Source organism: Bufo bufo, chromosome 6, assembly GCF_905171765.1.
Source record: "Bufo bufo chromosome 6, aBufBuf1.1, whole genome shotgun sequence".
Lineage (NCBI taxonomy): Eukaryota > Metazoa > Chordata > Amphibia > Anura > Bufonidae > Bufo > Bufo bufo.
In genome coordinates, this window is record NC_053394.1 from 325,862,540 (window position 1) to 325,876,275 (window position 13,736).

The 13,736-nt window shown below is 43.3% G+C and overlaps 1 protein-coding gene across 3 annotated transcripts in view; it reads left to right on the forward strand.

Annotated features, from left to right (window-relative positions):
- The window catches only part of LOC121004716 (glycogenin-2-like), a 41,483-nt gene extending 35,870 nt beyond the window's left edge, over window positions 1–5,613 (forward strand). Inside the window, exons 8-10 of one of the 3 annotated variants that reach the window (XM_040437030.1) lie at window positions 862–954; window positions 3,002–3,112; window positions 5,224–5,613. In XM_040437030.1, the coding sequence (XP_040292964.1) occupies window positions 862–954; window positions 3,002–3,112; window positions 5,224–5,385 (366 nt within the window). In that variant the 3' untranslated portion in view covers window positions 5,386–5,613. Of the gene's footprint in view, window positions 1–861; window positions 955–3,001; window positions 3,169–5,223 lie in introns of all 3 variants that reach the window. The other 2 variants (XM_040437031.1, XM_040437032.1) reach the window with 2 other exon arrangements.
- Window positions 5,614–13,736: the final 8,123 nt, after the last annotated feature.

Consider the following 13,736-nt stretch of genomic DNA (forward strand, 5'->3'; position numbering starts at 1 on the left):
GGGGGCACAGATCGGGGGCTTCAGGACACATTACCGATTTCAGGCTGTGATCTGCAGAGCGCAGATCAGAGCCTGAAACCGGTATTTTAACACTGCCGCGATCCGATTGGTTAGTCTGCACAGACTAACCAATCGGATCGATTGCCGGCAAGGGGCCACTCTGATTGGCCCCTTGCTGGCATTACTAGACTGTATGCTGTCCGTGACAGCAGCAGGGCTCGGGCAGAAGCTTTAATCCAAGCGCTTTGCAGCGCTTGGATTAAAGAGCTGGCTTGACGTCTATACACGTGATAGCTGCACGGGGTATGTGCAGCTATCACGTATATATATACAGATTGCGGTCGTGAAGAGGTTAAGGACTCGGGAAACACCTAAGTCCTTAAGGGGTTAAAGGGGTTGTCCCACGAAAAATATTCTACAGTTTTCAAACCAGCACCTGGATCTGAATACTTTTGTAATTGCATGTAATGAAAAATTTAGCATAGCCACTGAGTTATTCAATAAACTGCATCAGTATAGAGCTACCTGCTGTTTGTTTTTTTTCTTGTTTTTTTGACCCGATCACTGAGAAGGCCGCACATGCTCAGTTTCATCCTTTAGCTGCCTCCTGAGCTGTGATAGGCAGAGCTGAGACACGCGCCTCCTGAGCTGCGGCAGAAAAGACACTCCCCTTGAGCTGTCAGCTTGATATAAATCTAGCAGAAAAATTAATGGGGAGATCTCTGGATCCATGTGAGGTACAGGGCTGGTTCTAGCTTTGTTAGAAAGAGGTTGTCACGTACTATATGATGTCGGATTTTCATTTTTTACATTAGTTATGGAATAACCCCTTTAACGGAGTGCACCATTTTTTTTCTACAGCATCAATTTGGAAGAATTGAAGTTCAAGTGAAAAATGATAATTTATCCTCCGACTGCTTCGAGGAAGTTCATTCAGACGATCCTGGGAGCCCTGTAAGTCCCTATCTGTGTCTGGTGTTGCTATTTTATACAAAGAAATTGGGGAGATTTATCAAGGCTGGCATCCCCATACACCAGTCTTGATCCCCTGTGCTAGGGATTAGTCGCATCTCTGATCCTCCTTCCCCTAGAAACTCAAGTCTACTCCAGCCAGGGTTTGGCGTAGACTTGAGCTATGACCTATGGCAGGGATCAGCAACCTCCGGCACTCCAGCTGTTGTGAAACTACATCTCCCATCACGCACACTTGTTTGGCTGTTCTCTGAACTCCCACAGAAGTGAAAGGAGCATGCTGGGAGTTGTAGTTTCACAACAGCTGGAGTGCCGAAAGTTGCTGATCTCTGACCTACCGCATAAGTTATAGTAAATCTAAAGGGCCGCATGAGGTCCTCCCCTCCAGCTAATTGGCCGACTAGCTCTAAAAGTCGAAAATTATGGTACAAATATGGGGTCCATAATTTGAGACTTTTGTACACCACAATAGTAGCATAAATAGCTTAAAGGAAATCTGTCACATGGATTATCACTAATAAAGTAAAACTATTCCCATGTAGAACATAACACCTCCTTCCCTGATGTACCTTCCATTTGGCATTTCTTGTTTTTTATCTTGTGAAAATCATCTTTGTATGATATGCAAATTAGGCAGTAAGGTGCCCAGAGGGGCGTTAATTTCTTTCAATGGTGCCCAGGAACGGCCCCATCCAGTGCCCAGGCCCGCCCTACAGCAGAGCCCAAGCACCCCTCTTCTGGGCTGAGACTCCACATCCCCATCAGCGCTGTTGTCGCCCCTCCCCCAGTTACGTCACTGACGCGAGGTAACGCCGCCCACACTTGCCTTCAGGTTCGCAGAGAAATCTTGCACCAGCGCATGCCTAGTGACACATTTGAGGCAGACATAAAGCTCGCAGGCAGTCTTCGGTACTGCGCCTGTGACAGATTTCCTTTAATAAATGTCTCCCATCGTTTGGATGTATTACTGCTGTATTTAGTCTTGATATAGGATAGTCCCAGTTAAAGTTGACCTCATGCAGAAAATTCTCCCTCAGGAATGGTTTCTAAGGCCTCAAGCACACGACCGTTGTGTGATTTGCGGTCCGCAAATTGCGGATCTGCAAAACACGGATGGCGTCCGTGTGCGTTCTGCAATTTGCGGAACCGCACGGACAGCCATTGATATAACTGCCTATTCTTGTCCGCAAAACAGACAAGAATAGGACAGGTTATATTTTTTTTGCGGACCACGGAACGGAGCAACGGATGCGGACAGCACACGGAGTGCTGTCCGCATCTTTTGCGGCCCCATTGAAGTGAATAGGTCCACATCCAAGCCGCAAAAACTGCGGCTCGGATGCGGACCAAATCCACGATCGTGGGCATGAGGCCTTATTGTGTGCTTGTCCTCAGCAGTCCCTCCTGTACCGTGAGCAGGGCTAATACATTGGATCACATTCACAAAATGGGCCAGAAAAGTGACCTAGTAGTAAGGTGTGCTGCATATACCACACGTACAGGAGGAGGTTTGTGACATTATGGTAGATTTGAAAAAGATGCATCAGAGGCACGTAGTCAGGACAGCAGTATAATAAATGTGTATCAGGCCGCAACCCAGCAGTGTGTTAGGGTTAGGCCACAGGTTTCCATCCCAAATCTGCTGCAAAATCAATGTGATTTAACCTCTATACAGCAAAGGGGTAAAATCCACTGCATTTCTGCAACATAACGAGTAAACCGCAGATGTAAAAGTCAGCAGAACACTCATTGTTCTACCACATGTGGATGAAGTTTTCAAAATCCCATCCCCATGTATTGTACTGTCATTTGCTGCAAATTTGCAGTGCAGAATCCATGTCACAAATAGGCCACGTCTGAACTCACCCTTAGAAGTCCTCAGTTGTTTAAAATTACAACAGGTTTCAGGACTCTTGTACGCTAATTTATCATTGATAAATCTGCCCCATTGTATTCTACTATCACATTTATTGTCCCTGTTCTGGTGGAAAATGAATCGCAGTTATGCATCTAACCGCTGTCTTTCTAGCAACCCAGTAGTAGTACTGAGCAGCCTGCACTTGATGAGAGTCTTCAAGGTCAAGACCTACTCCCCTCCCAACTCAGCCCTGAGCCTGTAACTCAAGACTCCTTCCTTATGGTATTTCCGTTGGCTCTCCTCCATCATCACCTTCTTCTTCTTTGCTCTTACTAGATGTATATATAGTATCATTGTGATTCTTTTATGCAATCAGGCTGCTTTTTCCATTGTAATTTTTTTTTACTGTATGCAGTAACACCATGGAATAAAATATATTAACATTAATCAGCAGTTATCCACTGCTACATAGAAGGGGTATTCCCATTTATAAGGGTAACTGTACACATTGTGGATTACGAGAGTTTAAAAAAAAAAAAATCAAATACCTTTCACTTAGCGATCCATTGTTGCAATCCATGTGCATATGAGCAGTCAAGTGCGCCAAGGGAGGGCCCAAGCCACTCTGTGCACCCTTGATACCCTGCCTCCTCTGCCAGCCCCACCTTCTCCTTCTTGATTGACAAGACCAAGCGAGATGACTATGCAGGAACCTAGCCCTGTTGATCAAAAAGGAGACATTGTGCCCGTTTATCTGATGACAGACTCCTATTGGGGTAGAGGTCCCGTCAGCATTTCTTCTGGATGTCCCTGGCTGGGCAGAGAACTGCATGTACTGCAGCTGTGTTATGAAGTAGGATCAGTGGGGTCCCCGACAGTCAGACCCCCAGCAATGGGCTGTAGTGATTCTTCCTATGGTAGAAAAACCCCTTCAAAGTTTTAAATGAAAGAATGAAATGAAAAACAACCATTTAGTGTCTTACATATTCCACAAGCCATGTTTTTCAGTGTCCAGTGGCTAAGCTATTGTTTTTTAACATTTTGAGGGGAACCTGGTTAAAAAAAAAAATGACCCGAACTCTGTAGAAATTGGGACATTTTGCTATAATTCATCAGCTGATGATGTGGTACATATAAGTGTTTTATTTTTGGTGTTATTGATAAGTACTGCATGCCTTTAAAGCTGTTAAAGGGGGTGTATACTTTTGGAAATCATCAATCTCTCCGCTGACCACTACAACTGCTGGATTTACTATAGACTTAGGCCTCATCCACATTTCCTTGTCAGTGTCACGTCCAAAAAAGCGTACAGGTTTCATCCGTTTTTACCATCCATGTGTCATCCGTAATTCACTGACGTTGCTCAGCTGAGAATTAATTTCAAAAGAATCTCTTATTAGTCTATAGTGAAAAACGGACACAAAACACGGACACAAAACGGATGTGTGTCAGTGATTTTCATGGACCCATAGACTTCAATAGGTGTGCTTGGTCCGCATCACGGATCAAAGTATGTCCCCGTGATTTATTTTTACTGACCCGGTCAGTAAAAAAAATTACTGAAATGTGAACAGGCACATTTAAATCAATGGGTATATGTGCTGTCCGCAGAAAATGCGTCATTACGGAAATGTGAACGAGGCCTTACTGATATTTTTCACCGTAGAACTGTGTTGCTCTAAACAACCAATCAGAGCTCAGTTTTATTTCTTAAAAATGAAATATGCACTGCGATTGGTCGCTATAAGCGACTCGACCACTGCGTTTGTTTCCGCATTCACATGCATACAGCGATTCTTTGAACCTGAAAAGTATACAACCCCTTTAAGAGAAAAAAAATAAATGTTTAATTAGTTCTGAAGTAATTTTCTATTGCTCAGTTATATCAGATTATTGAGAATGATACCAGATTATTATCTGCCCAAACTTACATCAAATTCATAGTATGAAAAATTAAAGGAAGGATGCGGCACTTTATTATGCTTTTCCCCTTGAAGGTGGAAAAAGCCTCTATTTTTTTTCCTTTTTGGAAACAGCTGCACTCTCTTCTGTGGACCACGTCTGGGGTTGTATCTCAGGCCCATTCATATGAATATTTCACCTAGTTTTTTGAGTGATATCATTGTAAATAATTTACTTCTCATAAGCGAAAGCAGGGCAGGAGGTCTCAGTGGACACCTTATGGGCAGCTTCCTGAAACCAAAAAGCTGAACACAGGGGCTTCCAGCTGTAGACCCCAAAAGATCAAATAGTACCGTGGAGGAGCCGTAATCTGATATGAGTTTGTCCAGATCCCCCAAAAAATCCCTGAAAATTATTATTTCACATATCATATACTCTCACGCCTATCAATTTATATTTGATGTATGATTATTATTGGTTTTATTATTCAGCCTCACCTCTCCAAGTCTGTTTCGGAATTATCCATCCAAGAAGCTGAAGAAGCTCTGAGAACGCAGGAAGAACGCAGGAAGTGGGAAGAAGGGCACATTGACTACATGGGAAAGTATTCTTTCGACAATATCCAGAAGAAGCTAGATCGGTTTTTACAGTGATGTCTCTTCCATTATTTCTACCAGGTTGCTGTGTATGATAACTTTTTTTTCATTATTTATTGTGCAGTGGAAGAATTATGTTTTTGATTTATTTACTTTACTTACATTTTTGAAAATAAATTGGCAATTTTAAAAATTTTATTTTTTTGGTCGAGCTTCCATTATTAATATTATATAAACTGCAATTGTACTCAAGTGTACAAATTTTTGAGGATATAGAGTTCCTTCAAATATTTTAAACCGGATTAATAGGTGGTAAGGCTTCTTGCACACAATTGTATGTATTTTATGGTCTGCAAAATACAGATGATGTTCATGTTGCATCCAAATTATTATTATTTTTTTGCGGACCTATTGACTTCAGTGGGACTATGGTCCGCATTTTGAAGCCAAGAATAGGACATGTTCTGTCTTTTGCAGGACGGACATATGGATGCTGAAAGCACACAGATCATCCATGTTTTGCGGCTGCAAAATACATACGATCGTGTGCATGAGGCCTAAACAATAGAACAAAGCACAGTTTGATAAAAAAAAGGGTTATCCCGGGAGGAGTGACTAGCCAGGTATTGTATGCAATAGGTCGGCCTTGTGTAAAGGCCGATCGGGGGGAGGTGTAGGGGAACATGGCGCTAATAGGCTCTGATATTAGAGAGTACATAACTACTGTTCAATATATGAAGAAAAAGGAAAGTTCAGCAGCTCTCACCTGCCCCTCCTTCAGCTGTGAGCACGGATGACCCGAGTCAGGTAACGGGTGGTTATATGCAAAAAAAGAAGTTGAAGAAATCCAGCTCCACTTTAATAAAGGAATGTAAATTTATTTTGCTTGCGGTAAAATCTCATCCATCAGTTACAAAAATAGCAGTCTTGTCTACGCGTTTCGGGCTACCAGAGACAATTCCAGCCCTTCCTCGTGACACGGTGTCATGAGGAAGGGCTGGAATTGTCTCTGGTAGCCTGAGACACGTAGACAAGACTGCTATTTTTGTAACTGATGGATGAGATTTTACCGCAAGCAAAATAAATTTACATTCCTTTATCAAAGTGGAGCTGGATTTCTTCAACTTCTTTTTTTGCATATAACTACTGTTCAGTGTTATTACAGTTTTACTATTACCCGTTCTGTGAATGCCACCTCTCTTTCTGGTGGATTAGCTGGCTCCATCGGCAGGTGTTCTCTGCTCCCGCAGACCTAGGAATAGGTGTTCTGGCGGGAACCTGTTGGGGAAGCCGGCGCTTTCAACTTTAGTTGTTAACTGCCTTTGAAGAGGCATTGTTTGGGGACCGTATGCAGTTATGAGGAAAAGGGTCTTCTGGAATCCAACCATGAACCACAATGTAATAAGTAAACATGCTCTGGATGTGTCATTGACCAGGAGAAGGGAACTGGTTAAATCTATTATATCATGGTAAAGCTATGGCTAGCTTGGTGAGGTTTTTTGAGCTGGAATGTCAGAGGGGTTAAAGAAGCTAATAAAAGAAGAGCCATTATGAATTGTATGAAAAATTACCAACCCTTGATATGTTGCCTGCAAGAAACACATCTAATGGCAGATCAGACTCACTTACTCACCCCCAAATGGGCAGGACACTGTTCCCATGCCACTTATTCCACATATGCGAGAGGAGTAAGTACCCTTATTCACAGAAATATAGCGTTTGAATGTATATCAAAGTGGCTAGATGAGGAGGGGCGTTACATTTGTCTATATAGCAAACTCTTTGCAACCCCTTGTGCTATAATTGGGATTTATATTCCTCCATCATACTCACCGCTAATCATCAGGAGAGTGATTTTCCTTTCTTGCTGACCTGCCGTACATTCCAACAATACTGCTCGGAGATTTTAATAATGTAATATGGCCAGCTTTAGATAAAATGGGTAGGTCTGGCCATCTGACAGAAGGGGAGGTTACCCCATTTGGGAGAAATCTATACGAAGCCTCCTTGATAGATTTTTGGAGACTGAGAAATCCGCAGGAGAAACAATACTCCTGCTACTCCAGTACATATGGATCGTTATCTAGAATAGATCTAATACTAGGTAACGCTATGATGGGCCACCTAATTCATGAGATCAAATATCTTCCCAGGAGGATATCTGATCACTCCCCAGTACTTGCTATAGCCAACATCCTGCCTCCAGGGTTGAGGGGGGATAAGACGTGGAAGTTCAATCCACACTGGCTAAATGTGCTTGCAGATGTGGCTGGCATAGGTGAACAGCTGAAAGAGTTTACACATAACTTACCCACAGCATCTCGATTGGCAGTATGGGACACCATGAAGGCTTTAATAGCGGAGGTAAATAAAAAAAAAGGAATAAAACTAGAGCCACGGTTCGAAAGCTGCAATTAGAGGTAGAGGCGGCAGAGGCTAGGTATGTGATACATCCATCAGTTGATCATGAAAAACAATGGCCACTAGGAGGAGCTCAGTGCACAGAGATTTTTACAGATTCCATTAATTTCAATCGTAATTGTATAAAATTATACTCACTGAGCTACCCCTAATAGTGGCTGCAGGCAGATTTATCATGTATTATAAGAAGGGAAGCAGGGGCTTTAGAACTGTATGGAGAAGATTTATCAACATAAGTATGCCAGTTGTCTGGTGGTAAATACATTCAGAAATGAGCACCATATTTATATACTACCTGTTCCATTTTTTTCCACCATAGAAATCAGATAAAGTGGGTTAGGTGGAGTGAAAATTCCCACGTTTAATAAAAAAAAAAAATTGTGAATATTGTTCAAAATCTCATAGGAAGGGGAGGGGGTGTAAGCGGTCTATACTAAGTTCTGCTAAGGGGACTTACAAGATATGTGTTCATCCCTGCTGTTTGTTGCAAACAGAAATCTTCCATCACAGGACTGCATAAATACAAACTAAGTTGTGGGTGCACAACCTAAACAATACCAAATTCGGGTGCTACACTCATAATAGCAAGAGGAGATGGAAAGAAAAAGTGGTAGGCAACCAATGTGAGCACACATTATGTTTCAATCTTTTTATTTTTTTTTCTTACAAAGTCTCATATTCCACTAACTTGTGACAAAAAATAAAAACTTCCATGAACTCACTATGCCCATCAGCGAATACCTTGGGGTGTCTTCTTTCCAAAATGGGGTCACTTGTGGGGTAGTTATACTGCCCTGGCATTCTAGGGGCCCAAATGTGTGGTAAGGAGTTTGAAATCAAATTCTGTAAAAAATGACCAGTGAAATCCGAAAGGTGCTCTTTGGAATATGGGCCCCTTTGCCCACCTAGGCTGCAAAAAAGTGTCACACATCAGGTATCTCCGTACTCAGGAGAAGTTGGGGAATGTGTTTTTTGTTGTCATTTTACATATACCCATGCTGGGTGAGAGAAATATCTTGGCAAAAGACAACTTTTCCCATTTTTTTATACAAAGTTGGCATTTGACCAAGATATTTATCTCACCCAGCATGGGTATATGTAAAATGACACCCCAAAACACATTCCCCAACTTCTCCTGAGTACGGCGATACCAGATGTATGACACTTTTTTTGCAGCCTAGATGCGCAAAGGTGCCCAAATTCCTTTTAGGAGGGCATTTTTAGACATTTGGATACCAGACTTCTTCTCACGCTTTGGGGCCCCTAGAATGCCAGGGCAGTATAAATACCCCACATGTGACCCCATTTTGGAAAGAAGACACCCCAAGGTATTCAATGAGGGGCATGGCGAGTTCATAGAATTTTTTCTTTTTTGGCACAAGTTAGCGGAAATTGATATTTTTTATTTTTTTCTCACAAAGTCTCCCTTTCCGCTAACTTGGGACAAAAATTTCAATCTTTCATGGACTCAATATGCCCCTCACGGAATACCTGGGGGTGTCTTCTTTCCGAAATGGGGTCACATGTGGGGTATTTATACTGCCCTGGCATTCTAGGGGCCCTAAAGCGTGAGAAGAAGTCTGGAATATAAATGTCTAAAAAATTTTACGCATTTGGATTCCGTGAGGGGTATGGTGAGTTCATGTGAGATTTAATTTTTTGACACAAGTTAGTGGAATATGAGACTTTGTAAGAAAAAAATAATAATTTCCGCTAACTTGGGCCAAAAAAATGTCTGAATGGAGCCTTACAGAGGGGTGATCAATGACAGGGGGGTGATCAATGACAGGGGGGTGATCAATGACAGGGGGGGTGATCAATGACAGGGGGGGTGATCAATGACAGGGGGGGTGATCAATGACAGGGGGGGTGATCAATGACAGGGGGGTGATCAGGGAGTCTATATGGGGTGATCACCCCCCTGTCATTGATCACCCCCCTATAAGGCTCCATTCAGATGTCCGTATGTGTTTTGCGGATCCGATCCATGTATCCGTGGATCTGTAAAAATCATACGGACATCTGAATGCAGCCTGACAGGGGGGGGTGATCAATGACAGGGGCGGTGATCAATGACAGGGGGGTGATCAGGGAGTCTATATGGGGTGATCACCCCCCCTGGAAGGCTCCAGGGAGACGCCTGTATGTGTTTTGCGGATCCGATCCATCAGTGGATCCGTAAAAATCATGCGGACGTCTGAATGGAGCTTTACAGGGGTGTGATCAATGACAGGGGGTGATGAGGGAGTCTATATGGGGTGATCACCACAGTCATTGATCACGCCCCTGTAAGGCTCCATTCAGACGTCCGTATGCGTTTTGCGGATCCGATCCATTTATCAGTGGATCTGTAAAAATCATGCGGACGTCTGAATGGAGCTTTACAGGGGGGTGATCAATGACAGGGGGGTAATCAATGACAGGGGGGTGATCATGGAGTCTATATGGGGTGATCACCACAGTCATTGATCACGCCCCTGTAAGGCTCCATTCAGACGTCCGTGTGCGTTTTGCGGATCCGATCCATCTATCAGTGGATCCGTAAAAATCATGCGGACGTCTGAATGGAGCTTTACAGGGGTGTGATCAATGACAGGGGGGTGATGAGGGAGTCTATATGGGGTGATCACCACAGTCATTGATCACGCCCCTGTAAGGCTCCATTCAGACGTCCGTGTGCGTTTTGCGGATCCGATCCATCTATCAGTGGATCCGTAAAAATCATGCGGACGTCTGAATGGAGCTTTACAGGGGTGTGATCAATGACGGGGGTGATGAGGGAGTCTATATAGGGTGATCAACACAGTCATTGATCACACCCCTGTAAGGCTCCATTCAGAAGTCCGTGTGCGTTTTGCGGATCCGATCCATCTATCAGTGGATCCGTAAAAATCATGCGGATATCTGAATGGAGCTTTACAGGGGTGTGATCAATGACAGGGGGGTAATCAATGACAGGGGGGTGATCAGGGAGTCTATATGGGGTGATCAGGGGCTAATAAGGGGTTAATAAGTGACGGGGGGGTGTAGTGTAGTGGTGCTTGGTGCTACTTTACTGAGCTACCTGTGTCCTCTGGTGGTCGATCCAAACAAAGGGGACCACCAGAGGACCAGGTAGCAGGTATATTAGACGCTGTAATCATAACAGCGTCTAATATACCTGTTAGGGGTTTAAAAAAATCACATCTCCAGCCTGCCAGCGAACGATCGCCGCTGGCAGGCTGGAGATCAACTCTCTTACCTTCCGTTCCTGTGAGCGCGCGCGGGATGGGCCAAAAAAGTGATCGGTGGGGGTCTGACCCCCAGCACACCCACTCATCAGCAGTTTGAAGAGGCAGCGGCTCTTCGGTGAGCGCCGTGGCCTTTACTTAGGCCATTAACGTCACGTAGCCTATGTGCAGCTCAAGTGAATGGGACTGAGCTCCAATACCAAGCACAGCCACTATACAATGGTGTTTGGCAAGTTGTGGGGAGGCTGCAAAGTTCCGGTGAGGACCACAGCCTCCCCACAACTTGCCAAACAGCTCATCAGCGGGGGGTGCCAGGAGTCGGACCCCTGCCAATCCTGAGGATGGGTCATCAATATCAGAATCTCTTTAAAGAGAGCAGAGAGGCAAACAGCGAAACATTTGCAATAAAACCCAATTACAAAAGTGATTTTTTTTTTTATCAAACCGGTGCAGTTCAGTAAAAAAGATGCCCCAAAAGATGCATTGTAGACAATAAGCACAGCAAAGCAGTACCTTGTAAAGACTGTTATAAACCTCTATCCAGAGGCATCCTTCTAGTACTATAATACTTCATGATACAGTTCATTATTTGTCATACCTGAGCGTAGTCCTGTAAACTGCCAGACTACACCGGAGTGACACGGAAAGCTCCGGATCTTAGATACATCAGGAGAACTTTATTCCAGGATGAATATTCTTACAGGTAATACAACAAACAAAATATATGTGTGTGATCACAAATCCAGAAAATTCATTCACAATACAAACTTAAGAAAACAACACACTTATCGTGGACATTTTCTACATTTATGGCACATTCCATCTATAAATGATGATACTTTTGTTGGAAAATGGAAAAGAATCTAAAAAATGTACAATTCTGAGCTTTTAACATGTAAAGAATATCACCACATTTAACAGTAATTGACAATGTTTCACATTTACACAGAAGCGTCGGAAACTGATAATACTTTGCTTCATTTATCATTGCGAGTGCTGTTGGTGTCTTTTACCAGACTGCAGTGCATTGTGGGAGCTTAGGTATATTGTACAGGGCAATCATATGTTTTACATATATATATACATTAATACAAGATACATTCTAGATATGGTATGTACAGATCATGTTATACCTTGTCTCTTCTATTGCTTATGAATACTAAAAGCTTCCTACAAGGAAATGATAATAACAGTCGTATGTACCATTTATGGAAGAACTGCACATTATGGAGCATGGAAGTCTTCATACTGGAATTATATAGAGGGAGGGAGATATTTTGGGGCCTGTGCAGAGATCCACACTTTGACAGCATTCTCTTAAATATTATTTTAGCAATTTATGTATGACCCCCGTAGCATAGCAGCTATCCGTATTTGATCTCATGCACACGACCGTATGTGTGGTCCGCATTCGATCCGCATTTTTTGCGGATCAGATGCGGACCTATTAATTTCAGTGGGGCTACAAAAGATGTGCTGTCCGCATCAGCACGTCTGTTCCCCGACCCTACAAAAAATTAGAACTTGTCCTATTCTTGTCTGTTTTGCGGACATTTCTATTGAGGTGAAAAAAAAAATAGCAGCATGCACATGGCCGGGATCCGTGACCAGATACGGCCATTGCATGAGCCCTAAGGGGTGTTGTTACAAGTGAAGTGGCTAGCGTTTAAAGTGCCTTCACATCGGCCGATGCAAAAGGGGGCGTGGGCTATTGGCATTCATTCCCATTCAGTGTGCATGCTTTCGGCAGCATATCCACTGTTTACACAGGGTGATATGCTGCCGAACAGCGAGCATAAAACGTCTGATCAGCCTACAAACGGGCGTTTGCTGTTTTGACGGCTAATTTGCCAAATGTTCAGTCCCAATCATTGGCCTATGTAAAAGACCCTTTGGAAATATTGATAAAGTATGTTACAAATCATCCCATCCATGTTTATTCTCAAACTGTGGTGAGTATAAGGTTATTGGGGTGTAAGGGGAGAGACCCTATGAATTCCTGGGACATAGGTATTGTTATATACTCTAACCCTAAGTTCACACCTGAGCGTTTTACAGCGCGTTCCTACGCGCTGTAAAACGCACAACAAGGAGAAACCAATGCTTCCCTATGGGAATGGTTCTCACCTGGGCGTTTTACAGCGCGTACGATCGCGCTGTAAAACTCCCGACGCTCAAACAAGTACTTGAGCGTTTTTTTGGGCGTTTGTCGCGCATTCCCGTACATAGACTTTCGGGAACGCGCGACAATGTGTGTTCGCTTGTCTCTGTATGCGCGCTTGTAAACGCCCGTACAATCGCGTATATAGAGCGCTCCTTTCAGAACGCTCAGGTGTGAACCCGGGGTTAGTCTTTGCAGCAATCTCAGTGTTCACTTGTCTGGCTTCCTTCAGTTTATGAGACTCTCCTGTTCCTATGCATAAATACAAACTACCAGGCAACTCAAGACAATATTGTCCAGTTATATCACGTGCTGGAAAAAAAGAGGCAAGAAGAACCCTCGAGAGCTCTGCTTTTTAAACGCTTCAGGTATTCGTTTTTGGGGGTTGGAGTTATAACCTGCAAATCTGGATGGTCTCCAATATAGCCACAATGAAAAAAGCAGCAATATATAGATCTAACTAAAAATATGGAGTTTAAAAGGGTTGTGCGGGAGATTTAAAAAATTTCATTTAATTGTGTAAAACCGTCTAGTCTCCTACACAGCATAATAGTGTACCTGACAACTTTTCCTAAGTCTTCACTTCAATCTCCATG